We start from the raw sequence: 26,472 nt of genomic DNA, 5'->3' as shown, positions 1-26,472 counted from the left end.
CTTTTATTGTTCTCTCCCTCCTCGTTCGGTACGTTTCTGACATTTCGCGACCGACTGTGTCGCGCAACACTTCGTACATACAATACACGGTCACACAGCTCCCGCAGAACACTGCGTTGTTTTTTTTTGTCATTCGACCGTTCGTCGGAGAAAAAAGCTTTTATTTACCGAAGTACCCCTTTGTGTTCTCGTTTGTAAAATCAACGAGAATTATACTCGGCACCAAAGAACTACGCAAAATGTAGAACTTTGAGGAAATAATCATTTCGAGGGCGACGAGAGAGGGGGACGGATTCGCGTGTGTGAGTTCGTACGTCGCACCCATCCATCGTGTACCATTTCTCAAGAGGCGCTGCTGTTTGTGTGCAGGTATATACAAGCCAGCAACACCAGCAAACGAAAGAGAAAGAGAGAGATACTCCTCTCCCTTCTCTCGTATTGATCCCTCTCCTACTGAATGTTTTTGGAAGGGCGACAGAGGGGGAGGAGGGGGCGACGAATCTCTCTCAGGTGTATGTGTGCGTGTTTGTAAACCCGTGGTGCAACAACGACCGCGACGAAGACGACGACGACGACGACGACGACGACGTCGACTACGACGTCGACTACGATGATGATGGAGGATTGAAGAATCCGTTAGTTCGCGAGTCGGTGATATAAGCCTGTGCCTCTCGTCTCGCGAACACGCGAGATTCCCGATAATAATGGAGATCGTTGGTGATTACGAGTACAACACGAAAGATCTCATCGGACATGGAGCTTTCGCCGTTGTTTTTAAAGGGAGACACAGAAAAGTGAGCGATTTCGTCTTTTACTTCATTACACCTCGTTATATTTTTACTCCGCAACCACGTTCGTTCACGACAAATCGTTGTTATTTCAGAAATCAAATTTTGTCGTTGCCATCAAGAGCATTACAAAGAAGAGCCTGGCAAAATCGCAAAACCTGCTCGGAAAAGAAATCAACATTCTAAAAGTCAGTGATCCCTTTTTTTTCTTTTTTTTTTCAAACCTAATGACTGCGCCGAATCATTTTCTGTTTTCTACTCGACACAATTAATGTAAAGTGAATTCCTTGCTTGCAGGAATTAACAGAATTGCATCATGAGAATGTTGTCGCTCTGTTGGATTGCAAAGTGAGTAAACTGTGCATCTTTTCCTGTTTGAAATAGACAATATCGTTTGCTCAACATTGGTCTAATCTGCTGAAGTCTCGTCCTGTTTTAACATAGCAAACTTCAAAATCATCGTTGCAAAGGATAAAATGTTAAATGTTGAATTTTTTTTAAGGAGTCCAATCACAATGTCTTCCTTGTTATGGAATATTGTAACGGTGGGGATTTGGCCGATTATTTGGGAGCCAAAGGTACTTTGTCCGAGGATACGATAAGAGTTTTTCTGAAGCAGCTAGCAGGAGCGATGAAAGCGCTGCACGCAAAGGGTGTTGTGCACAGGGATCTCAAACCTCAGAATATTCTGCTGAGCCACAGTTGTGGCAAAGCGTGTCCGCAACCTCATCAAATAACTTTAAAAATAGGTAAGAAAGAAGCGACGATTCGAACCGAATTGGAATCACCATTAATCAACATTATTCGCTGTTATTTTCCAGCTGATTTTGGTTTCGCAAGGTTTCTCCAAGACGGTGTGATGGCTGCGACGCTGTGCGGCTCGCCAATGTATATGGCCCCGGAGGTTATAATGTCGTTGCAGTATGACGCGAAAGCGGATTTGTGGTCCCTCGGAACAATAGTTTTTCAATGTCTGACCGGAAAAGCTCCTTTCCAGGCTCACACGCCTCAAGCATTGAAACTTTTTTACGAGAATCACGAGAATCTTGGGCCAAAGTGAGTGAAACTTCGGTATTCGTATCCAGTTTCACTGTTAAAAGCTCGTTGATGAGGGAAGAGAAAAAAAACGAATATTCTGCTCGCGACTTTTTCAGAATTCCATTGGGAACGTCGCCAGAACTGTCGCATCTGCTGATGGGTCTTTTGAGAAGAAACGCGGTGGATCGTATGCCGTTCGACGAGTTTTTCAGTCACGAATTTCTGCAAGGGCCGCGAGATACTGCAAATTCGGTGGTGCCCGTCGAGTTGCCAGCGTCTCCGATAAACCTCGCGGAGTTGCGAATCGCGAATGAGGCAGCGGCGGGAGCGGCGACGGGGGGAACAGCGGCGACGACGGGAGTGACAAATTCGGGTCCCGACACGAGCAGTCCCTGCTCCAGCCCGGAGGATGATTTCGTGTTGGTACCGAGCGACCTTAGCAGCGACACGGACAACAATCCGCACCAGGTGAAATACACGAAACAAACGAGTCGCGAAGCGATCAGTCCACCGCGTCCATGTTTCTTACCGATCTCGGAACCCATACCCGTTCCGTCGCAGAGAAGCGGGGGCGGCATGGCGGTCGAGCCCTCATCGCCGTCGTCGCGGGCCTGTCGAACGGAGAGCACCGGGGCCGGGGGAGGCGTCGTCGGCGGCGGGAGCGTCGTGCCCAGATCTCAACCGATAAGCATGAGACGGAGCAACGATCCTTACCGGAGCCACGGGCCGAACATCGGCTCGCTGAGCCCGCCGAGCGTCCAATTCGTCATCGGGACCCCACCGGGGAGGAGAACCAGCGAGACGCCACCTCCCCCGAACACGTGGCAGGTCAGTCCGGTAGCGAGGCACTCGCACGCCCCGAGCGGCACGTCGCCGTTGAGGCGTTCCACGGGAGGCAACAATAGCGCCTCTTCGCCTCTCCTGACCGGACCTCTCGCCGTTCTCGGATCACCGACCAGTCGCGCCCTCCACGACAACAATAATACCTTGAGGCACTCACCGGTCATACCGTTCGGCACGCGAGCAGTTACTCTCCCGGAGATATCGGAAGCCGCGAGCTTCAGAAATCTCTTCCCCGAGCTCAATCCCTCCTCCACCACGAACAACCCCACGATGGACGATCGTCCGTTGACCTTCATAGCACCCGAGTTACCTGAGGAAACCTTGCTCGAACGGGAGCACAACGAAATATTAGCAAAGTTAAATTTCGTAGTTGCTCTCTGCGAATGCGTCAGCGAGGTCGCCAGAACGCGCGCCGGACCCCTCGGCGCCCCCCTCGGCGCTATGGAACAAGCTGGTAACGCCGCGACCAAGAGAAGGGCCGAGCAAGTTATACTTTTCGTCCGAGCTCTCCAGTGGCTCAGCTCCGGATTGAGCCTCGCTACCCAGCAGCTCGAGGCTGGACGACTCCAACCTACCGCCAGTGTCAAGGAAGGTGCGATCGCTTACGTTTCTCCTTCCCCCTTCGCCCCTCATTATTCATCCAGTTTTTATCGAACATTTGTTTTTCCTGTTTATTTCAGTCGTCAGCACAATGAACGACAAATATCGAGCGTGTCTCGCCGAATGCAAGCAGCTCAACAGCGCCGGTCTTCTTCGCCAAACTGGAGCAACCGCCGACAAAATTCTCTACAATCACGCGATACAAATGGTGAATACCTCGCGATACGATGCCCTCTGCTATGCTGTTTTACGAGTAATCATAACAATGTGAAAATATAACGTGCGAATTGTCTCGACAGTGTCAGTCCGCCGCGCTGGACGAGCTTTTCGGTAACCCGGCCGAATGCTTTCAGCGTTATCACACGGCCCAGATATTGTTCCACTCGCTATCGCAGCACGTTAATCACAGTCAGGATCGAGCACTCCTCATCAAGTGTGAGTTGAGCCTCGTCATCTTCTCAAACATTCCAAGGCCTTCGAAAGAATGGTGTCAGCTTTGAAAATATCGTTTTTCGTCGTCGAAACCACTTTTCTATTTGATTTTACAATTTTTCAAGCTTATTCGTCAATTCTATTATTTCACGTTCAATTTTGTCGAATTTTTCTTGAAAAAAATTTTCCCACTTTTTCACTCTCCAACAAAGCTCAACTTTCATGGTCTTTCGCAGATAAGGCAGCTGTCGAAAAGCGTCTGTACGTACTCCAGCAACAAGGTTACATCTACGCAACTGACCCGACGTAACGTATGTCAAATAATTGCATCGAGATGGATGAGATATTATAAAAAGTATATACACGTATACAAAGACGGATGAACGGACGAAGTGTGAAGTGAACGAGAATGATAATCGCAATTGACGAAGACGATTGAGATAACGAGAGAGGGAGAAAGTGACTAAATCGATAAAGAAAATTTCTAACGATCGCCTTCCCGGCGAGTCTCGTATCCATCAATGACTAATCATGGTTATTATAAACTAATCTTTTATTTCGTATAAATAAATATATATATATAATAGATATTAAGTATCAAACGAAAATGAGCATACTAACCGCTGTAGTGGAGAAGGAACAAAGAAAACGAAGTAAAGATTTTTTTCTGTACAATCGCTGCCCCCTGTCTTCTTTAATCCCGAGTTGAAATATACAATGGTCGCTCGTTCGATAACATTGTGGGTGAGAATATTTAAAAAAATATATAGAAAACTACGTGGAATGGAATCTCGGCGGTGACGTGACGTTGCAGGAGCCGAAATCTATGACAATTGACAGCTCATCGCTGCTCTTTTTGATCGATAGCCTTCGGAGGATTGTCTCTGTAAAGAGCGTAGTTGAGAGCCGTTGCGAGTGTAGTCCAAGCGAGGTAAGGAACGATGAGGTAACCAGCCGTAGGGCTGACGTGATAAAAAGCAATTGCCATAGCAGCCGTGTTTACCCACAAAGCGGAGACCTCGTAAAGTGCCTGAAAATATACACGTCGTCGATTATCAAGAGATAATTTACCCCCTCCCCGAGGATCTGTCCGAGCCATCGGTGCTCGAAGCTGAATTTCGAATAAATTAAAATGTCGTTAGTATTATTAATTTACTAGTTTTATATTGTGGGCTCCGAAAAATATCGGAGTCCAGGCCCAGTTGAGAAGCAAGTTTGTTCCGTAAATAGAAAGCGGCAAGGCCGCTCCCTCAAACCCGTCACCGGCACTCCACACGAGGTAAGACGCGTATCCCATCGAACAATACAGACTCGTCCATACGGGTCCGAACGCCCAATTAGGCGGCCTCCATGCGGGCTTCTTCAAAGACTGTCGCAAAAGCGAGAAAGGGGAGAGCATTTGACTAATTGATAAACCGGAACTTCGAATCGCTTCCCTGAGCTGCGGAGAAACAGCTCTTTTCAATACTCACTTCGTACCACGGATTTATATTTTTGCTAGTAATAAAACCACCGGCGATTCCACCGATGTTCGGCAGTATCGTCGCACCCACGGCGGGCCACGAAATTTTCACGGGCATTGCGCGATCTTATGGACACGCGTGTACTGCTGTAAAGCAACTGGCGCTAAGTCGGCCACGGATTTACTCGGTACTCGAACAAACTTATCTCAAACGTTTATCTAACGACGCGCGAGGTGGGGGTCGAAGGGAGAAGGGGTTTTATGAAAATATGACGATTCATCGAGGATGAATTGACATCTAACGTAATACATTCCTATTTTTGTCTTCTTACAGCAGTGTTTTATTCATTTTGTTATCGCGCGCGATAACGATCGCGGTATGATCGATGGGCGGTGTTTTGTTTTGGTAGTTGAGAAACTGAGCGCTTCTTTAACAACCGTTAGTGCGGCAGCAACACGAAGCTTCAGCTCTGCCCTCCCCCCCCTCCGCCCCACCCGCCCGTTCTACCGCTGCACACGCATTCTTTCCGCGCCTCAGTTTGAAATATTGTCGTTCTCTCAACCAGCCACAATCCCGGAGCGCGTTCGACGATTTTACGGGGAGAGAAAGAGACGCGACGTTGATACTTTATACTTGATCAGCCGAGCTGACGTCGCTTCGTTACGAGGCTCGTGCACGTAATTCGAAAAAAATCGTTTGGGAGTTTGAAAATGTGGGGAAAAACTGATTTTTCGAATGTTGCGTTTTCAATAATGGCGGTTGGGAATGAAGAAGTTGATGTGTTGGGAAACTTGGCCGGAACTGCAACTTGGTTGAGCTCTATATATAGCCTCACTACTTGTATATGACAAAACCGAATAAAGAAATAAAAACAGAACCTGAGCGGGTTTCTCACTCTCTCTCTCTCTCTCTCTCCGTGATACGCCCGCTTTCCATTTGTTTCTCGGTTGTCGCGTGTCGGGAGGAATCATCGCGTCGTCAACATCGGTATTCGATAGGGAGAAGCGTTCACGAGAGAGTGAGACAGAGAGGAGGCGGTCAAACGAGTTGGAGGGCGAGGGAGAGGGACAGAAGCAAGAAGCGACGGTGGTGAGAGAGTAGGAGAAGAAAAAGTTGTCGCGGGGAATGCGGTGGCGGTACGTGTTGGACGTGTTGGATCAGAAAGCGTGTTGAGTCTTCGCAATGGTCAGTTTAGTGAAGTTAGTGAGGGCGAGAGGACTCAAATAGAAACACGAGGCGTTGCGTGCGCGGTGTGTGCCGTGGGCCGATTCGGAGGCCCGAATGTAGCGGAGCTCATCACTTTCTTCGACGTCGGACTCTGTCTCCTCGCGGTAAGAGCGCTGCGAAGGGTGACCTGAGAATCGCGCCACTCGATCGCATTGTTTACAAAACAAAACGCGAAGATCCTACCCTCTGAATTCCCACGAATTCCGATGCGTATAAAAATAACAAAGAAAGAACAAGTTTTAAAACAAAGCGGTGAAGAATCGAGAAGAGCCGAACTACCGAGCGTGTGTCGTGGGAGCGCTTTAATCCGCCATCGAGGCGGGGGAGGAGAAAAAACGGTAGAAAAAGGCAAAAGCCTCGGAGCCCACCAATTTCGTTTAATCAACGAGGTCGTGGCTTCGACGACCCAGAGTGTCGTGTCTGTCCGGTTAAGCAAATTAATTCGTTTGTCCCGCCATTTCCGAGAGCGCGGCTCGATCTTTCAATCTCCGCGGCGAACCGCCGTTCTCTTTTCCTTTCGTGCCCTGCTCCCTCGCCTCCTCGCAACTTTCACATTTTTGTTTTATCAATTCGCGCCATGAGTGTGTGGAGATCTTCGCGATGATCCGACTGTACAAGAGACAAACGTTCGTGTCAGAGACTCGCTTCGACCTTTGATACACCCGCGCGCGAATGCGCCTCTAGCAAACCAGAGATCTCTCCTCTCCTCTCTCCCCCCCCCCCCCCCCGCTATCGTCCCGCCAATTGTTTTTTTAACACTCCCCGAGTCTCCGACTTGCTTGTTCATCAAAATCCGTGATTCGTCACCTCAAAATGGCACGTTCGTCGCCGCCGCGTCGCAGAGCAATATTTATCGAGGATTTCTTGGAAAAGATCGAAAGGAAGGTGAGAAAACGGGGAGGAATAAACCGGCAGATGCGTCCGTAATTGAGTCGAAATAAATCCTCCATAATCCTTGACTGGTTCGTTCGAACTGATTGGATTTATTGATCAACCGTGGGAGGGAGGAGCGAGAGGGGGAGGCGCGGATACCAGTCGCGAACTTAGGACGAAAGGACTCGCCCATATTGACACTCGCTACGTTTTACGTCGGTGCTCGCGTAGCAACGAATACGCGGAGGCACATGCATATTTACATCGAAAATCGAAGCGCGCGGTCGGGGGTAATTAAAGAAAAAGATATAAAAAGTGTTGGCCGCGGTGTTCTTTCCTCGACGGTAAGAGCCACAGGAGAGAGGGGAGGGAGGCGAGATAAGGCTTATCGCCGCGGTGGAAGAGGGCGGGATTAAGCGAGAGCGCGCTTCCGAGGCGTCGTGCGCGCGGCGTCGCCTCTCTCGCCGAATCTTAGCAAATACGAAAAAATACGTGGTTTTGCGCACGAATTATTTGACCAAACGAGAGTCGCCGCGATTTATTACCACGCGTTTACCAAAGTGCCGTTTTCTTAATCGTTCCAGATGCAGTGGCTCGCGGTGATGATGTGTCTGTACGCGGGCGTCGCGAGCGGACGCACGGAGGAGGATCAGTCGTCGGGCTCGAACGGGAACGCCATGATTCCCGCACTCCCGGAACGATGCTACTACGAGGAAGCCTCCGAGTGCCCCTCTCCAGAGAACGGGGACGCTTGCCCCTGCAAAAGAATACTCTTGTCGCACAGCAGCCCGGATGCTAACGCCGTCTTGTGCTGCAACGTCGACAGTCGAAATTTTGAGACCGGTCTCGCTTGTGCCAGTGAGAATCCTCGTGCTTTCTCCCCCCCCCCCGCTCCAAAAAAAAAAAAAAAAAAAAAAGACTCGAGGACTCACGATCATTCGGATTCTTGTATCACAACTTTTTGCAGACTTCCCAGCTAACGTCTCGTACATCCACATACGAAACGCCACTTTTGACACGTTCAATGTCAGCGAAGTCCGATGGAGGAGACTCAAGTCACTCTCGATCACGGACGGCCGGATCAATCGCATAAAAGGACAGTTTCTCATGATGGCACCTACTCACTGCCTCAACCTATCCAACAACGGACTCTCCGAGGTCGAGAACAACTCGTTCACGAGACTCGCACAGCTCGCGACCCTCGACCTCTCTTATAACAACATCACCCATTTACCCGCCCTCAACACCATGAGCGGTCGGGAATTTTGGCTCGACATATCCGGTAAGTCGGTCCGCTCCGGCCAACACTCGTGACTCATTATTAAGGAGGTTGCTCCATTGCCCCGACGCCAGGTACGAACACACTTTGGTGCCACGACATTTATCAGTACATCAACAAAACCGGGGAGAAACGAATAAACTTCAACAGGGAAAACAAAACCTCGTGCTCGGCGAGCAAAACGTGGCACTGGTTCAACACCACCGAGCAAGTCCCGCTCAAGCAAGTACGCTACCTCAGCTTGGTGAGTGAAGGGGGCAACTGAACGCGCCGGGAAGTCGCACACTGAAAAGACTCTCCGAGTAACGGTTTATCATTATTTAGCTCCAGACGGAATGCCCCAAAGGCGAGAACTGGCAGTGCCAGTGCAACTTCCGGAGAATGGACATTGCGGAGGGCAAACCACCGACGCTCGCGGTCAACGTCGACTGTAGCGGGATCCAGCTGACCGAGTTGCCCGACAAACTTCCCCGGAACACCATCGCTCTCAACGTCTCTTACAACAACGTACAGTTTGCTTGATTGATTTTTTGAAAATTCGATTTTTTCGAGGCTCGAATACAGTCTGGGTCTTGGAGACCCGAATAACGCGGAACTCTTATACGCTCGGTTGGGCTGTCATTTTTTCTCCAAGAATTTGGATTCGCGATCGGAAAAAATGACTCTCGCTACCTGGCCGGGTCTCCTGGAGCCAGTTACGACGAAAGGCAGTAAACATTTGGATGCTCGAGTGATCTGATGCAGAGGACTTTTCGAACGTTTCCAGATCACGGTCCTGGATGACCTCAGCACGAATCGCTGCTACGAGGATATACGCGAATTTTATGCCGATTACAACAACATATCTTCGATCAATAAATTGGAGGGATCCAAGTTTTTGGACAACTACGCTCTTCTCAGTCTTCGTTACAATAAAATTAAATCGGTGAGCAAACGCAACCAGGAGGTTTCAGGGGAGAGCCACGAAAAGTGAAAATTTCATAATTTCTGAGGATCCCATTCAATGTTTTTCAGCTTCCAACGTACATGCTAACGCCCAACGTTCATGACAAGAGTTACGCTGCCTCGAGGTACGTTAAACTCGGCGGTAACGAGTTGCACTGCGATTGCAATACTGCCAAATATCTCAAGGTCAGTCGATGGCACTAGAGTTCGAGGAAAAGCTATTTTCTATCGTTTATCCTTATATCGAATTAAATCTCCAACAGGTTTGGCTTCAAACTCGTATTTTGGACTCGGACGAAGTTCTCTGTGAGAATGTCAAGGAAAAAGTGGTGGATCTGGAACCCTCGAAAATGTGCGTTTATCCGGGCGATTGGACCGATTATATTTATTATATTATAGGCACGGAGCTTTTGCTGCTGATGAGCCTCATTACGAAAGTCTCGTACGATTATTGGGTCTTCAAAACCGCCGGTTATCTTCCGTGGCCTGCGAACAAAATGCCCAAGCTACCCTGCGACTGGCTGTGCGAAACGTGAACGATTTTCTCGCATCAATTACGTTTCGAGCAGCGGGCATGATTCTCAACTCTGAATCTTACTCATGTAAAAATGATTTGTGGTCGTTTTTTTTTCTCGGTTGCTCAGGAGTAACGGACTTGAATGTTTGTGTACATAGAAATGTTTTTGTTTCAACGAACCATGACTGAACGTACAAATACGCGGTTTGGCTTGAAAATTATTCAAAGATTGTTGTTCTAGTCGGTGCGATATTATTGACAAATGTATAATTTGCGTACGAAACGTTCGACGGTAACGTTAATAACGATAATAATTGTATGAACCAATAATAATTGTGATAATGAAACAATAAAAAAATTTGCTCCGACTGTGAAAGGCTTTCAATTTTCATCGGGATTTCCAACGAAAAAGTTACTCACGAGTGACCAGTCGACATTCTTCAGACTCGATGAGCTGCGAGAACTTCATTCGTCTTGCTTCCCAGGCCGGTTCGGTTTTCTCCGCTTAAATTTCGGCAGCGTCGATATTGGAGCGCGTTTCGGAGTCTCACGCTCGAGTTTCTTCCTGTCTCGTTTGCTGTGCTTCTTCATCGCGAGCATATATTCTGGGACTTGGCAACCGGATGCCCTCATCACCGTGGCGATGCTGGAGAACGAAGCAGGAACACAATATCACGTTAATGGCCTGAACCAATAAAGATGTTACGAGGGCCGGATGGAAAACGAATTTTTGTACCTCCTCAAATTCGTCGTGTCATGCTCCGTGAAAAATGTCACTGCTTTTCCCTTGTGACCCGCTCTTCCGGTCCTACCAATTCTGTGCACGTAAGAGATCGCCGACGGGGGAAAATCGTAATTTATCACAAGATTAACGCCTTTGAAATCTATGCCTCGACTCATCAATTCCGTACATATGAGAACCCAAATTTTTCCTTCTCTGAAACATCGCACTGTTTTGTCTCGCTGTAAGAGGATCAAAAGCCCAGATTTAAAACGATAATTATGATTAATGGTGGTTCGATTTGACGTTTCAAACCTCATTCAATTCACCTGGTTCTGGGTTCTATCCGCGTGAATAACATCAACATTGATACCGTCGTAAATAAGTTCGTTCAAGAGCTCTCGAGCTCGTTCTTTGCTTTGCACGAAGACCAACACCGGAGGCGAGATCCCCTGTGGAATTGTCAATCGTTAAGTCTCTTCGAGTTTTTCACCGATTGAATGTTTTCTTAAGAAACTATATTCTCTCACTTTTTTAATAATATCTCGCAACGCGATGAGTTTTCCTGCTTCAGTACCGACGAACAATAGCTCCTGATCGATTTCTGCTGCAGCAGCGTTTCTCTGTCCGACAGTAACATTAATAAGACCCTTCAAATTATGCCGACACCATTTGGCAACTACAGGTGTATTCGTTGCACTGAACATTGCGGTAATGAGTTTATCGTTGGTGCAGACCGTCGAAATACTCTGCAACTGATCCCGAAAGCCACGTTTTCCATCCTCAAAAAGTTTATCAGCTTCGTCGACGATCAGCCACTCTACGCTAATCGTAATGATCAATGTTGTACCCTTTTTGAACGATTAATTATTTAAATCTCTTCAAGAGCAAGTTATACTCACTTTTTTAATGATATGGCCGGAGGATCCTGGTTCAGAAGAAAAACCAGACGCTTCGGCGTTGTGATGAGAATATCTGTCATGAGACGAAAAGGATTGTCATTCTCAGACAAAATGAAGAAATAAGGAGGAGGAACAATTATTTTTTAGATCTTTGAAACTCACCAAATTTCTGTGAACTCTTTGGACCGTATTTCTCAAGGGCTTGCTTCACTTTACTGACAATATGAATTTTGAAACCTCGACCCTCGCTCAACCTGACACACTCCCGATACGTTTGTTTGGCCAATTCTCTTGTGGGACTTATAACCACTGCTCGAAAGCCCAATTTTCTAGGTCCTTCCAATCTGTGAATAATCGGCAAGAGAAATGCTGCGGTTTTTCCAGAGCCTGTTGGAGCACAAGCCAATATTTGTCTACCCTAAAACAAAGAAAGCTTCATTTCTACAAGCTGAATTATTTTTCAGCACTGTTTTCTAGTTTGATTCAATGTGTCGCTTACCTCAAACATCACAGGCATAGCCTGCATCTGAATAGGCGTTGGATCCGTGTAGCCACAATTTTTAATATTTTCTATCAGATCGTTAGAGACGCCATATACCTCGGAGAGTTGAGCAAATGTATGTATAGGTTTAGCAATGTGACGACCCACCACAGAGATTCCATGTTGGTTCCTGTACCTATTAACCTTCAACCAACCGTTTAATGAGTTTATAGCAAAAAATCGTAATTGATGTACGCCGAGTTCCATTAATGCCTGGACCTGTCATATGTGCAACTTGAACAGTCGGTAACAATTGACAGATCCAGGCGTACATACAAAATTATTCGTTCATATTTTCAAAAATTTTTTTCATTTATGCAAAGTTTTTAACCTTCAAGTTTTAACCTTCATCTTATCATGAAGAATACTCACTTTTTCTTGTTCTTGTTGCACCAACTTATCCTCACTCAATGGCTTTTTTTTATTCTTCTTTTTACTGATTTTAGATGCATCAGAGGGGACTGTGATCCCCTCGAGCAGAGTCAATGTCTCTAACGCGTCACTGCTTTTCTCCTCAAAATCGTCATTTTCATCGATATTTTTTCTTTTATTGGAGCTGACATGGCTTGATATTTCATCCAAAGGTTCATTCTTAATTTTTACTTTGCTATCCTTTCTTTTCTGCAACTGTTCGAATTGAAGTGTTAGAATAGTCGAAGTATATGATGAATCAAAAAAAAGTCGGATTAACACGTGCTTTTTACTTACACCGAGTTTCTCGGCATCAGAACGAAATCGATTCTTGTCGAATTTAACGCCGGACGAAAGTTTTTTGAACAAATCATACGTGTCCATTTCTGTATGTGGCTAAAATTCGTTAACAATCGAACGTCACGTGGGAATCATGGATGACATAACCTTGCGAACAAATGAAAATTAAATATCTTATGCGGCGGTTTCCCGTGGTTTCCCGTATCGTCGAATTCAACGACGACCAACAACCCAACAACCACGACGACGCGACTCAACCTAACCTGAAAGAATCCTCAATAATAATAATAATACTGGGTGGGGGTGAAGCTCTTGTTGCGATCCGATCGTCATGATTGGCGATTGGCGCTGTGACGCCACAGCTGAAAAGAAAAAAAAACAGAAATGCTGTGTTCACACAATAAGTGAGTCGGACTCGGATTGGATAGAATTTGATATTTCATGGCCGTAGAAGCCAAGAGATTCCGAGAGAGAAATAACTACGACAAACGCCACATTATTTTTCCTTCCTCATTATATCGAAGCGTTGATATTTCGTTTTTGTTTTTTATTTGTTATTCTTGTTTATACGGTGATATTGAAATAAAAATGTCGTACCAAGGCTCGCCGTTTTCGGCCGCCCACGGTCAGGATGATTACGAAATGGACGAGGATAATGAGGAATACCTGGATGAAGAACGAGATGTCGACGATCAGTACGAAAGTGATGAGGGTGAATATCCATTCTTTCTGTCATCCATTTCTCTTTTCCCTTTTTATTGATCTACTGGGTCTCTCAAATTTCTCATAATCAGGATGCTTTCAAGAATTTATCTCTACACGGATTTTACTTTCTCAGATACAGAAGAAGCGAGCGAAACGGATATGGGAAAGTCAGAAGAATACACAGAAATAAGGGAACAGTAAGTTTTATTTTGTAAACAATATTGCTGTAGTAACATTCATTCTCAACGATCTAAGCAAAGAAAATCGTCAATTGTCAGGAGATGAAAATCTGTTTTGGCTGAGTTTCTATCTTGCAGTGAACTTGATCCGACAGTTGCAGTTTAGCGAATAGCATCCGGTTATAGCCGTTGACTAGAATTTTCTTAGAACGAGAACAACTTGACTAAAGTGAAATTTAAATTTATGACATCAATTTCATAATCTAATTCAATAAAAAATGGTCATGAGGCTCGAGTTTAATCGCAGATCTTTGAAATTATAAGCCACAGTTGTGACTGATTTGTTCACGAGAAACAGCAACAATTTTTTTTCCTTTGTTTTAAATAATAATAAATGAATTATTCATTCAGAGTTTACCAGGACAAATTGGCAAGTTTGAAAAAACAATTGCAGCAACTCAAGGATGGAAGTCACCCTGAATACAACAGAAAACTCAAAAGACTGGAAGCTCAGTACAAAGAGAGGTAAATGTTAGAAAATACTTTACACTTCTTCATTATTTTTGCTGTCACTCATAATTTTGTGCTCAAAATAAAAATGTTTTCATTTATTATTCAACCATTGTTGATTTTCTTATTCTTAGATTGCATCTAAACATAATTTATCGAGATTATCTTACGGAGTGGGTGGAACGTGACTATATTCTAGAAAAAAAAGCTGCGGTGAAGGAGTTTGAAGAGAAAAAAATAGACCTCAAAGAAAATTTACTTACGGACATGGAGGAAAAGAGAAAAATGATTGAGTCGGATCGTCACACAATGGAACTTACTGGTGATTCAATGGAAGTAAGAAAATTGAGTAACAGAATGAAAAAATCGATAACAATTCTACAAAGAAAAAATACTCACTTTATTCATTTATTGTTAAACAAGGTAAAACCAGTGATGACGAGAAAGTTGCGTCGACGACCCAACGATCCTGTGCCTGAGAAAGTAGAAAAACGAAGGAAACCACCGCCAGCGCAATTGAATTATTTATTAGACGAGAAGGAAATTGAGAGTGATTTAAAAGCTATAAGCCGTGGTAAAGTACTGACGTCTGTAAGAAAACCAGGTACGTTTGTCTCAAATTTGTATTTGAGAATCATTAATATTACGAGTGGAAAAGAACACAAAATAATATGCTAGGGAGAAACGAAAAGAAGAGAACGAATAATACAATAACGGAGATTTTCTATTTGCAGTAGTAATGCAACATTACAATACAGTCAGTCTCCCAACTCAGCATATACCTACGACTCCCGATTCTCCTTTAGTCGAGACTAGAATAGAAGACGGCAAACTTCTGTACGAAAGAAGATGGTACGTCTATCTGTCTACCTCACTTTTTTTCGCCTTCTTTCGCTTTTTTTCATTTCCTATTTCCAATTCAGACGCGTTTTTTTGGCCTCGCCAATCTCATAAAACTCTATCGCGTGTATATAACGCCGATCCTTTCCAAAACTCATTGCGTCTCGTAAGCCTTCTTCTGATTTGTTTATATCAAGTTAACGAAAGAAATTAGAGTTAGTAAATTCACTTGATTATGCCAAAACAATGCACTTTTCGTTTCAGGTTCCACCGGGGCCAACCGGTCTACGTAGAAGGCAAAGAGCTTTCACGATTTGCTGCAAATATATCGGCGATTGGAACTGAAGTGGTGAGAGTTTCATATATTCAAATGATTTCATTTCTTTTAATTAGTGCTTCGGTACTTGTACTTGAACAATTCATAAAAATAATACGATATGAAAAGGCATATCGATAGTAAAGAATAATACATTCATTGACTCTTTCAGATATGGGTGAAAAAAGTATCGGATGGTAGCAAAGTAAAGATATACACTTCGCAGTTGAGTCGTGGCAAGATGTCGATAAAACGAAGAGCCTCTTAAAGAACGGTATAAGTTCGCATTTGTAAACTCAACGAAATGAAAAATAGAAAACAAGCTGAAATTCAGTGTGGTCAGACGTAAGAGTCGTTTTCGGATTTGAGACGATCGGGGCTCTTCGTCCAAGACGTTCTTGTCTGAGGTGGAAGCTTGACTCTCACCGCACTGGTTTTTTGCCACCAGTAATACCAGACCCTCTGATGATACTGTATGGCCATGTAAATCCATATGAAAAAGGAGAACACGAGAAGTATCATCATAGCGAATAGCGAATACGTCGTCCATCTGGCAGGTGGAAAATTGTCGTAGGTGTTCTTCGAGTAAAAATCAGCTGCTACGACACAAACGTAAGAGCAAACGATCGTGATCGGCGTTATGATCATGCAACGCAGCAAATCGAGCCGGAAACTTCGCACGAACAGCTGATGTTGCCGTTGGCTCAAACACATCCAAATGATGATTGATCGCAGCGCTGGATGTCGCGGTGTTCGTTCAACCTCGAACTCGTGACCGCATAACTCGCAACTTTTCCGATTGCTTTCCTCGAGCCAACGCTCCAAACAAGCCAAATGTATCGCGCCCATCGTACCCTGGACAAAAAATATTTTTTACCATCCTCACTCAACACCCACGAGTGAGTTATCAACACGTCGAGGTACAAAAAATCAATCAAGCAAGAAGAGTTTACTTACTTACATTACTTGATTAAAAATTGATCATAACGTTGATTAATTGTGATATTATTTAATACTTTTCATAATTGATTCTGATGCCGGATAGCTAGTATTAACTCTCGATCTTTACGATATATTTTTACGAATATTAATTCTACATCGAGCTCGAAAACAATCGAAATCTTCCACTCTCAACACAAAATGTTCTGCGCATACGATAACGAACTTCAATTACATATACCATTTTCTTCGTTTTTTAAAAATGAAAATAATGGTGTCCTATACAGTCGGATCCAAAGAAATTTCAAGAAACAAATATTTTGAGAAAATAATGCCCAACCCGTTGTAGGGCTTCAGGGTTAAATGAATATAATTGTAGTGTTGATCAACTACGTACTGAATATTAACACTAGAATCATTGGTATTTAAAATGTACTACAAAAGCAAAAAACTATTTTCAATTAGGCTAGAAAATGAAAGTTAATTAAAATATACTACTATCTTTGGATATTGAATGAATTTTACTGTAATCTTAATATTTATACATTTTTATTTCATATCGCAAATTATCGGGATTATTGAATGCGAGAATGTTGTAAAAATATTAGTAATACCTGAATACTGTAATGCGTGGAAATTTATATTCCGGTGAATAAAATCGATCGAAATTTTTTGTAAATTTATAACACTTGTATTGAAATATTCCTGGGTGTATCTTATGCTCCAAACTCGTGGTTTGAAAGGAATTAAAAGTTGATTAACCAACCTTGCATTTGCACGGAAATGTAATGGGAATCAGTGGATTCGTGTCATAACAAATACGACAGGAAATTTCGGATGAACCGCTAGCGGTGCTTCGCCTGAAGATTCTTTCTTTTCGAGCAACGTTCTCGTCGTTTGTATCAAAAGATACAGACTTTTCGATGTTTTCGCTTGCCGATGTTGCCTCACACTCGATTTCGACTTCTTCAAGAAGATGATCCAACGTACTAGCGACAGATGCATTTTCACGAATCATCGCTTTTCACCTTCAAACCATTTGTCGATTTACTGTCAAAATCGTTCTGAACATTGATATCCATCTTAGAAATGGATTTTTAATGGAACAGTTTTTTTTGACACTTGTTTTGAAAGATAGAAAAGACTTCCATGTTCATGACATTTGGAGAATTTAGTAAAACAAATAAACAACGTTTATTGAAGGGAGGGGCAGGGAGAGGAGGGAAATACAGAGAACGAAGGGAGAGTATAAAAAAATTCCATTATATTATCGATGAATACGATTAAATAATTGAAGGGATACATCAATTTTAATTGTACGGAAAGGGCTTTACGTTAACGCTTTATGTGCAATATTGTATTGTAATTTCGTAACTATATGAATTACTCGCAAAATCGTATCACTCTATCATTTGCTTTATGCTCATTCATGCATCATGTCAACGCTGAGACAATCCTCGCCCATGTTGCTCGGCGATGTTTCCAATTCGCCGATCTCATTTGATTCGCTAAAAAAATCATGATCATCATCACACTTTAATTTGTTGGAGTTTTCCAATTGAGTCACTCTGCAACGGTGAAATAAAAAGTTTTTTACCTGTCGAGCGACGGATCGTTGCTAAACATCTCGGTGGGCACCGTAGGCGGTGCTTTTTCTGGTACGAGTTCCAGGTACGTCTGTCGTGACTCTAAATGTCGTTCGACCTCTTCCGGCGTCATGTGACCGTCAGAAACGAAAGACATTGATACCGTGTTGTTCGGAGATTGCACCTTAATTAAAAATCATTAAATCATCAAGTTTTCTAAACAAAATTGTGTCAGTGAGCAATAAATCGGTTTTCGAATACTCACGGATGGGGGATTTTGAACTTTCGGTATTTTTGGCGTTGGTTTTTTCTTTTTACTTGTATTCAGTGGTTTCATTGGAGCTACTGTCACTGGAACCGGATGATGAGGCGTGTGATTGTTTACGTTTACTTCCGGCTTTTTTCTGTTGTTAAATATTAAAGTTCATTAAATTTAATGTTTCGAATGTTAAGATCATTCCAGTCAGAGCAGAAGTAAAGAGCAGAATTAAAGAAATGATGGAATAAAAAAAGTTAATTTACTGTAAAACTAGGTATCCTCGTTAATTAAATAAATTTGACAATAGTTGGTTTATTATTCTGAAATTTGTCAATATCGCTTGCCTTTTTGAAGTATCCATTCTAACAATTTCATCCTCGGATGATTCAGTTTCGTCGCTTTCGCTGAACGAAGCGTCGACTTTTTCATATTGCAATAATCGGTCAAGAAGAAAACTCTTATCTCTGTTAACCTTGAGGAGTTTTCTCTGAGTGGAACGAAGCGCTTCTTGGAAGCACTCGTTTTCGTAAATGAGAAACTTCAATTTGCGCTTCAAATTTCTGTACTGGTCCTTGTAATTTGGAACTTCCTCCTCGGGACTGTCGTCGTCGTCATCCTCCACATCGGCATTGTTGTTTGCGATCGAACGACAATACCATCCTTCCAACATTGATCATCTGTGACTAGTAATATCGTAATAATGATCACATAATTCATCGTTTTCAAGTTCTCAGTGTCAAAATTCAAAAAATGAATCCACGATCATATACAAATACTATTGGAAAATTATATTTGAAAATGAGTTACTGTCAATCGAAATAAAAATAATTTTCAGATATGCTTAAACCGCAGTAAATCCAATGAGTACAAAAAAAGATTTATCTAGAACCTGAGAGATAGAGGTTAAATAACAAGATCAAAGAATTACTAACAAAACAACACTAACGAAGTAAACATCGGTTATTCTCAAGACGTTGAGTTCGTAACACAACTGTGAAATCATACACGATAGTGGAATCATCAAATATTTTTAGTTGCAATACTCACGTGAATAGCTAGAAGTTTTTTTTCTGGAGGTCGTAAAAGTTTGCGGCGATTGATTATTGCGAAGAGATAAATAAGCTGTTTGTGGCTGGCTTCCATACCGCGCTGGTATAGATGAAACCCTCGGTCCATTATCGATTCTTGTCTTGTAGGCAAACTTCAAGCAGCCGGAAGTACGCAGTGGCGCTTATTACATTGAATTTTACCAAAATCATAATCTCACTCAGTCCTCTTTTACCGATCGTCCGTAAGTTAACAGGATAAATAGACAAATGGACAAAAAATGTTATAATTATGATCTGCCAGATGGGCATTAGAGTAAGACCGTGACTTCCTCCCTCCTCCACTCATCATATTTATATTTGTAGTTAGTTTCGCTGTTAACTTTTTTTCTGGTGGGCTGTACGAGATGCTGCCCCTTGAGGGACCATCTTTCACGGAGCGTGAAGTGCGCGCTTATTTAGTTTAGTAGAGTTGTAGAGTTCAGTGGGATTTCCATCTATGTAAATGTAAATGCACACACGTATATCTTTACAAGTTTCACTCGATCACCCAACAAAATAATACAGCAGGTTGAGCGCTCGCACGCGTGTTCCACGGGTAAAGCCACAGTACAGTAGTATAATTTCATATATATGTGTGTGTATAGATATTTATATATATCAATACATTTATATGAAAATAAAAAAAACGATCGAGGCCAAACGTCGAACGGAGGCTGTTTCCGCCCCCTTGTTTTCTCGTATTACATTCGCACCAATTTCAATTCATAATTCGTAATCAAATTGAAGGATTAGATAGTTGAGTAATGAATTTGTTGTGGATTGCCGCTAATACGTAATTTTAAACGTAATGATGAGCACAGTGTAATGCAATCTTGAACTTTCGTACATCATTAGGTTTATTTGGTTTGAACACTTTTTATTTTTCTTTACGAATTGCGCAGTGTTTCGAGTGTGTGCGTGTTTTGTTTTTCTTCGACTTTCTGACAATTGTCAAATCACGTCAATGACTTCACTTCCGCGCACTTTCTCGTCTTTGCGCTACAAAACTTCTAGAAAAACGATGACGCGATCGTTTCCTCGTTAATACTTGACAAAACTCTCTTGTTTTTTTCCTTCTATTTACATTGGCCACTGTTTACAACAATATTTTGGACCTTACTCATGGTGAGTACTTTTACTGTGTTGTTACATGTATACGAATTCAACATTCTTTTTTCAGTTGTGAAAATTTTGACAGTGGCTAATCAATTATAAACGACTAGTGAATCGTGAAATACGAATTTTTTTAACAGGAAATGATAAAAATGTGTCATTTATGCTTCTGCATGATTCATATTTACTGCCCAAGCACTTCTACATGTTTCACACAATCTTTTATATATGTCGTTATCTTTCAAAGAATTTCCTGTCAAAGTGTTTTTTTTATTGAATCTTAGGTTATTGCGAAGGTTGTTACATTTCAAATTTTGGAAGCTAGTACTGTTTCTGATTTACTGTATTTAAAATTCTCATCAAAAATTCTATATTCACCTTGTTTTTTTATTGCACGAAAATCCATACTTTTCGTAACGTTGAAACTTTTTGAAAAATTTCTTTCAACAAAAATTCTTCTCTACAGAGAAACATATGAGAGAATCTGTTAAAGGAAAAGTATAGATATGCTAATAATAATAAAGTAAAACAATATTGAATTTTTACCCAAATGTTCTGAGCCATGCCTTGTCAGATGTTCAAGATTTTTTTTTAAATTCTGTTTTATATAACCAACAGTTTGGTGCAAGCAGAACCATTTATCGGATGAAAATTAGTGTTGAATATTTTTTCAGGCGCTTCGTATAATGTCAGCGATTGTGCCAGGAACGCAAAATCCAAGCGAAGCAGAACAAGAGCGGAATCACATAGCAGACCGGCAAAAATTACAAGAGGATCTTTTGGGAGCTGCAAAACTCTGTCACATTAGATATGGAGGCCGTGCAGAATTAGCAACTGAATCAGATCAATGTGTCTCTAGACTTTGCTATGCTTTCGAAGCCATTTTTCGGCATGGGCTGCGATCAAATAGATTGGAAAAGCTTAATTCTGCCTTGAGGTAATGCTTTTCAACTCTGCTACTATCTTATTATGACAATTTTCTAAATCTATATGTTTATTTATGCATATTGGGACAATGACATTTGAAAAAAAAAATCATAGTTGCAATGAGTGTAAAAAAAAGTATTTTCAAAAATTAACAATACCAACTCAAACAAACTTTTCAGACACGTATCAGATTTAGTTTCGGGTGGCAATTCAAGAAACGGTAGCACTCTGGACATAGCATTTTGGCCGTGTATCCGAGAACAATTGACGTGGCACGAACAGGATCGTTTTAGCGTTTTGAGAAAAGTTAACAGTGATCTTGGTCGTGGTAGAGCTTGGTTACGAGCTGCGCTGAACGAGCGTTCTCTGGAACGTCATTTGCATGCTGTTATTGACGCCGATGCTCTAAGCCCATATTACGAAGACTGGGCTTTCCTTCGAGATCAAGAACGAAGTTCTGTTCTACCAAACGTTGCTGCAGGTAAAAAATTTATTAAAACTGCAGCAAATTTGAAGAAAGAAAAAAAATAACAAATAATCGGTTTAAGAATAAATTGCGTTGTTTTCTCCTTGAGCAGGTCTAGGAACGATTCTCTTTGCAATCAGAATAGACAACGAGGAACTTGATGACAAATCGGCCAGCAGCGAAATAGCCAAATGTCGAGTTTTTCAATCGGAGCCAATTATTCCGACGGTGTTAACAGGTAAGAAAACAGAAAACATCACAAGGAATCTCACAAATACCTGTTCGACAACTCCAACTTTTTTATCGGAAAATTTAGCAAACATAAAAATGTTTAATTGCTTCGATTGTTTGAATTATCGTTTCTACATAAGGTTGAATTGATACAGGAAATTCGAGTACGAACCGAGAGAGAAGAAAAAAAGTGCCAACCCATATTATATCATTCGACAATGACGAGGAAGACAACGAAGGAGACGAAAGTTACAATGGTTCAACAACAATATCAGCCAGTGCACCACCGACTTGCTTAAATTCACCGACCTCCTTGACTATTCCGAAAGATGCAGCACTTCCAGAAAATACGTCACCGAGTAGCTCCAACGAACAGCAGAAAAGAGAACCCGACAATGCTGTGTTGGACATTAAGACAGTCGATTGGGAAAGAAGGTAACAATCCATTTGGTTCATTCAAAATCCTAAGCTAATAAACAATTTTTTCAAATAAATTATGTTTCTATTTGTCATATTAGAATTCTTAAAACTAATTAAATTTTTTGCCTTACTCCAAGCGATTCTCTGGAAGACGAAAAGGTATTAACTCCAGTTACAGACACGGGAAACATGGGAGGGCTTGTGCCAGTTTCTCCCTTGGATCAGACACTCGACGACATGCTCGTTACTCTGCCGAGCTATATGGACGTGAGTTCAATTATAAAATCAATTAAATGAAACGACAACCCAAAAATGAACGATGTCAATAGGAAAGCATGAAATAACATTTAATCGCCTATAAAAAAAAAGTTTTTCTTTGTATTTTTTCAAATACAGAAATTGATCATTTTTAACAAATTCAGAAACATTCCCGAAAATTTAACACTCCTTTTTTGAAAAATAATTAATGAAGACAAACACTGAACTAATTCTAGGATGGTAGTGAAGTGACCGAGGCAGCGATCGAAGCAACGGAACCTTTGGTTGGCTTAGACATCCACGTGGATGCTCAAAATCTCGATATAAATGCCCTGCGAACTCGTTTGATTGCAATGAGTGAAGTTCTCGAGCAAGCTCGAGACGACGCTGTCACAAGCCGATCTCAATTGGCACGCTTTCAACGACAGCATCAAAATCATATCGAGCGTCACGAGCTTCAGGTTCAAGCTTTGAATCGTGAGAACGAACTGTTGCGACAGCAATTACGGAAATACGTAACAGCTGTTCAAATGCTCAGAAGAGATTCTGACTCGACTACCGTTTCTGAAGAAGATCCAACTTCATTGAATTATCACGACGAGGCACAGCAGTATCAGGAAAAACTCATTCAAGTTGCTGAAATGCACGCGGAACTTATGGAATTCAACGCTAGACTCACGATGCAATTAACCAATAGGCAAGTTTCATCAGCATAACAGAATTGCATAAAAAATCATTTATTCTATTAAATTCTTCAAGGACGAATTGAAATTATTTTAGGAATCATTTAATTCCATCAAATTTCTGCCTTCGATTTGCAAAAACTCCTTATCTCTGGGTCGTTACGAATGTTATTAATAATCAACTCATCAATCAATTTGAAAATGTTTGATAGTTTAATAATGAATTGATTGATTTTTGTATCTTGGGAAATGGGTTGGTAAATTTTTCTAGAATACTTTTGAATTTTTTCATTTTCTTTGATATCTTTTCTCTCAACTTTTTCTGCATTTTTGGCTTTCTATGCAGTTTGTATGAATACGATTATTATCGTTGAATCGTTCTATGCGAAGTTTCAAAAATTTCTGAATTTTTTAGTTTTGCCCAACTGCGAAGTTTTAGAATTCTGACGAGATAAGATTGCGAATAAATAAAATGTATTATTCATGCTCAAAATTTGAGGAAAGAAATTTTCACTAATATTGATGTGTAACAATTCAATAATGGATTTTTTTAAAGGGATCGATTGGTTAAACTTCTTCAAGCAGAATTGGAATGTTTACGCGGACCGTTGAACGAGGATGATTTGCCAACCGAACCACCGTGTCTCATACACATTTGGATCCCATCAGCTTTTCTTACTGGTCAAAATTCCGACGTTCATCACGTATACCAGGTAATACAGGAATTGATGGAAATTCAAGATTTTTTTTCTTGTTTCAATTCTGAGTCGATAACGAGAAAATATTTGGAAAAGTCATCAGCTCCATGATTCGAAAAATTGTAGAAAAAATATTGTTTTCAGATCCATGTGAGAATTCGCGATAACGAGTGGAACATATATCGTCGTTACGCTCAATTCCACGCGCTTCATCGAGAATTAAAAAAACACGATGCAGTCGTTACAACTTTCGAATTTCCGCCGAAAAAAACTCTTGGAAACAAAGTAAATGGAGAAAATAATAAAATGTCGAACGAAGGCTCGATGAAACAATCATAAATTGATGAAAAAAATTGAAGAGTCCACGAATAAAAATGATTTTTTTGTTTCTAGGATGCAAAATTCGTGGAGGACAGAAGACAAAAATTGCAGCAATGGTTGCGACGAGTCGTTGGGAGATTGGCTCAATGTTCACCAGCATTCGCTTCCAGACCTAGTCGACAAACGCTCGTATCGTTGATGCCGTTTTTCGGGTAAGATGAAGAGTTGGTTGTGGTCGATAATGGCAAGAGAATCATCGAAGTGCCATTAACACTTGCAATTTCTTCCAATAGTCACAGGAGAACGATATAAAGCTTTGAAAATGCCGTTTTTTTCAGTGACTTGCCCAGCAACGAAGATTCGAGAAAAAATAATACAGCTCGAAACGCGTTCTCGTCTTCACCGCAATACATGGGTTTATAACTATTAAACTCTTTTCTTTCATAGTTAAATTCTGTATATACATAGCCATATGTTATAACAACGGTATAAATCAACTTTAATCGAATGTGTATATATAAAATATGTACGTACATAGGGAAAAGGTAATGCGTAAGGCATGTCGATAATTCCAAAAAGGTCAATAGCGAATACTATTGAAATCAGACGCTAACATTTATAAAGTTTTGTCGGTTTTGTAGATAAAAATTATTAAAGTTTGTCTACTATTGACCTGAAAATTGTACAAAAGCTTACCACTGTGTTATGGTAGTATTCGGCAAATGTGTTTATTCCCCGGACGTTTTAACATTAGCGACGGTAAAAAATAAGAAAAAATCGTATGCAATGACAAAAGTATTGAAAGATTATGTAGGAAAGTAAAAAACAAGGCAGGATAGAAAAATAAAAATTGTAACGGGAATGCGTGCATAAATTAGCAAACTGCCGTACTCGAAATGCATTCCGAAGTCTAATTGCTACTTAAAGTGACGTAAAATGTGCAGGAAGAATGGTGTTTCCTTTGATCATAAATACATAAGATTAATAATAGCTAAGGTTTCATTGACCGAACGAGATGATAAAAAGAAATAAAAAAATTATAATTAATGTTAAAAGCTGGCCTTTTATACCGACAAAGGAGATTATATTGCCACTAATACTGTCCACTTGAATTTTGCCGAAAACAAACACATTTATAAACTGCTCAAATGTTTCGAGAGTCGAGACGTACGAGGGAAGTCACAGGGATCTGAAAAATCTATTTTTCTAATTACTTTTGCTCCCCGTCCACAACACAACAAATTATAATTAAGGCTTTCGAATTTTATGAATTTTGTCCTCCCCCCTCCCCCATACTTTATCGAAATGAACACTCCTCAAATCTGCATTGGAATACTTGATATTATTGAAGCGTCATGAGAATAAAATCAACAATATTTAAGTAAAGTCCAAGTTGACTCTAAACAGTCAAAGTTGTTTTTTTTTTTTTTTTGTCGAATTACCAAACTGTTAAAATTATTTCAAGTCTATCAAACGATTGCTGTCAAGACATTTATAAAAAAAAATAAACCACTGTAAACCAAAACTAATATCTTTCGTTGAGAAGAATTTGTAATGAGTTAGGAATTTTCTTTGAACTTCGCTATGATTGAAAAAATTAAGCAATTCAAAAAAATTAAGCAAAAAAAAATTAAGCAAAATTAATTGAATGACCATTTGTTGAGTGATTTTTGTTTGAAATTTTTGAAAGTATTTTTAAATTATAAAAATCTCATTATTTACAAGTTCGATAATAAATCGATGTATGTATATAAAAATTAGAAGAATAGATTGAGCCTGTTGAAATGCGGCTGGCCGATCGGGTGGTGCAGGGATAATAATGTGTAGTGAAAAAAAACGACGAAAAACTATTCGAACAAACTCACCTTGTAACACGGTTAACAGTTCAACATAATCAAATAAGGGGTCATTTATACATTGTGATTAAAATAAAAATGAATATGGAATAATTAAATGTTGTTGACAATGAATAATTATCCTTACTTGTAACGTGTCTCGTTCGAATATTATCTGTACTCATCGGAGAGTATAAAAGAAATTGTACTAACACAAA

At 41.3% G+C, this 26,472-nt stretch overlaps 8 protein-coding genes across 15 annotated transcripts; 4 read left to right on the top strand and 4 right to left on the bottom strand.

Moving 5' to 3' along the window:
- Window positions 1-70: 70 nt before the first annotated feature.
- On the top strand, window positions 71-4,376 carry Atg1 (serine/threonine-protein kinase unc-51-like protein Atg1). 2 transcript variants are annotated; one of them, XM_043426785.1, is made up of 10 exons: window positions 71-794; window positions 884-976; window positions 1,086-1,136; window positions 1,291-1,537; window positions 1,610-1,844; window positions 1,943-2,294; window positions 2,388-3,261; window positions 3,350-3,477; window positions 3,569-3,704; window positions 3,938-4,376. In XM_043426785.1, the coding sequence occupies exons 1-10, from the start codon at window positions 705-707 to the stop codon at window positions 4,009-4,011; spliced, it is 2,280 nt and encodes a 759-aa protein (XP_043282720.1). In that variant the 5' UTR covers window positions 71-704; the 3' UTR covers window positions 4,012-4,376. The 2 variants fall into 2 exon arrangements, with proteins under 2 accessions (XP_043282720.1, XP_043282719.1); XM_043426784.1 differs by having other exon boundaries at window positions 1,943-3,261.
- A 166-nt stretch (window positions 4,377-4,542) lies between these two features.
- On the bottom strand, window positions 4,543-5,281 carry Tspo (Translocator protein). The gene is made up of 2 exons (XM_043427224.1): window positions 5,174-5,281; window positions 4,543-4,731 (listed from the first exon to the last, which is right to left on the bottom strand). The coding sequence occupies exons 1-2, from the start codon at window positions 5,279-5,281 to the stop codon at window positions 4,543-4,545; spliced, it is 297 nt and encodes a 98-aa protein (XP_043283159.1).
- Window positions 4,593-13,144, bottom strand: ais (aramis). Its single transcript, XM_043426794.1, has 10 exons — window positions 12,878-13,144; window positions 12,542-12,796; window positions 12,128-12,313; window positions 11,791-12,046; window positions 11,629-11,701; window positions 11,257-11,551; window positions 11,056-11,178; window positions 10,742-10,968; window positions 10,426-10,651; window positions 4,593-4,731 (listed from the first exon to the last, which is right to left on the bottom strand). The coding sequence occupies exons 1-9, from the start codon at window positions 12,962-12,964 to the stop codon at window positions 10,471-10,473; spliced, it is 1,683 nt and encodes a 560-aa protein (XP_043282729.1). The 5' UTR covers window positions 12,965-13,144; the 3' UTR covers window positions 4,593-4,731; window positions 10,426-10,470.
- hfw (leucine-rich repeat domain-containing protein hfw) lies at window positions 5,719-10,374 on the top strand. Of its 3 annotated transcripts, none has more exons than XM_043426799.1 (8): window positions 5,719-6,495; window positions 7,849-8,122; window positions 8,232-8,546; window positions 8,618-8,787; window positions 8,868-9,050; window positions 9,310-9,468; window positions 9,558-9,674; window positions 9,752-10,374. In XM_043426799.1, exons 2-8 carry the CDS (start codon window positions 7,849-7,851, stop codon window positions 10,022-10,024), a joined length of 1,491 nt encoding a protein of 496 aa, XP_043282734.1. In that variant the 5' UTR covers window positions 5,719-6,495; the 3' UTR covers window positions 10,025-10,374. The 3 variants fall into 3 exon arrangements, with proteins under 3 accessions (XP_043282734.1, XP_043282733.1, XP_043282732.1); XM_043426798.1 differs by lacking the exon at window positions 5,719-6,495 and adding an exon at window positions 7,145-7,276; XM_043426797.1 differs by lacking the exon at window positions 5,719-6,495 and adding an exon at window positions 7,421-7,608.
- A 114-nt stretch (window positions 13,145-13,258) lies between the features above and the next one.
- LOC122415037 (sin3 histone deacetylase corepressor complex component SDS3) lies at window positions 13,259-17,052 on the top strand. Of its 2 annotated transcripts, none has more exons than XM_043426822.1 (8): window positions 13,259-13,592; window positions 13,719-13,782; window positions 14,176-14,289; window positions 14,409-14,610; window positions 14,698-14,878; window positions 15,012-15,126; window positions 15,379-15,463; window positions 15,603-17,052. In XM_043426822.1, the coding sequence occupies exons 1-8, from the start codon at window positions 13,322-13,324 to the stop codon at window positions 15,696-15,698; spliced, it is 1,128 nt and encodes a 375-aa protein (XP_043282757.1). In that variant the 5' UTR covers window positions 13,259-13,321; the 3' UTR covers window positions 15,699-17,052. The 2 variants fall into 2 exon arrangements, with proteins under 2 accessions (XP_043282757.1, XP_043282756.1); XM_043426821.1 differs by having other exon boundaries at window positions 13,260-13,592; window positions 15,009-15,126.
- LOC122415040 (E3 ubiquitin-protein ligase MARCHF2-like) lies at window positions 15,761-17,527 on the bottom strand. The gene is made up of 2 exons (XM_043426826.1): window positions 17,136-17,527; window positions 15,761-16,285 (listed from the first exon to the last, which is right to left on the bottom strand). The coding sequence occupies exons 1-2, from the start codon at window positions 17,385-17,387 to the stop codon at window positions 15,770-15,772; spliced, it is 768 nt and encodes a 255-aa protein (XP_043282761.1). The 5' UTR covers window positions 17,388-17,527; the 3' UTR covers window positions 15,761-15,769.
- Window positions 17,528-17,616: 89 nt separating this feature from the next.
- Window positions 17,617-19,531, bottom strand: LOC122415039 (INO80 complex subunit E). 2 transcript variants are annotated; one of them, XM_043426824.1, is made up of 5 exons: window positions 19,262-19,531; window positions 18,559-18,897; window positions 18,221-18,359; window positions 17,967-18,139; window positions 17,617-17,877 (listed from the first exon to the last, which is right to left on the bottom strand). In XM_043426824.1, exons 2-5 carry the CDS (start codon window positions 18,882-18,884, stop codon window positions 17,793-17,795), a joined length of 723 nt encoding a protein of 240 aa, XP_043282759.1. In that variant the 5' UTR covers window positions 18,885-18,897; window positions 19,262-19,531; the 3' UTR covers window positions 17,617-17,792. The 2 variants fall into 2 exon arrangements, with proteins under 2 accessions (XP_043282759.1, XP_043282760.1); XM_043426825.1 differs by lacking the exon at window positions 19,262-19,531 and adding an exon at window positions 19,147-19,244.
- Window positions 19,532-19,618: 87 nt separating this feature from the next.
- On the top strand, window positions 19,619-26,373 carry LOC122415027 (sorting nexin-29). Of its 3 annotated transcripts, XM_043426792.1 has the most exons (12): window positions 19,619-19,858; window positions 20,205-20,427; window positions 21,090-21,352; window positions 21,522-21,823; window positions 21,921-22,046; window positions 22,195-22,474; window positions 22,597-22,726; window positions 22,954-23,414; window positions 23,957-24,113; window positions 24,243-24,383; window positions 24,492-24,631; window positions 24,758-26,373. In XM_043426792.1, exons 2-12 carry the CDS (start codon window positions 20,425-20,427, stop codon window positions 24,840-24,842), a joined length of 2,088 nt encoding a protein of 695 aa, XP_043282727.1. In that variant the 5' UTR covers window positions 19,619-19,858; window positions 20,205-20,424; the 3' UTR covers window positions 24,843-26,373. The 3 variants fall into 3 exon arrangements, with proteins under 3 accessions (XP_043282727.1, XP_043282726.1, XP_043282728.1); XM_043426791.1 differs by lacking the exon at window positions 19,619-19,858 and having other exon boundaries at window positions 19,869-20,427; XM_043426793.1 differs by lacking the exons at window positions 19,619-19,858; window positions 20,205-20,427 and adding an exon at window positions 20,600-20,711.
- The last annotated feature ends 99 nt before the right edge of the window (window positions 26,374-26,472 follow it).

This window comes from Venturia canescens, chromosome 8, assembly GCF_019457755.1.
Source record: "Venturia canescens isolate UGA chromosome 8, ASM1945775v1, whole genome shotgun sequence".
In the NCBI taxonomy this organism is placed as follows: Eukaryota; Metazoa; Arthropoda; class Insecta; order Hymenoptera; family Ichneumonidae; genus Venturia; species Venturia canescens.
The sequence above is the reverse complement of the archived record's forward strand: the minus strand, read 5'-3'. Positions and strand labels throughout refer to the sequence as shown.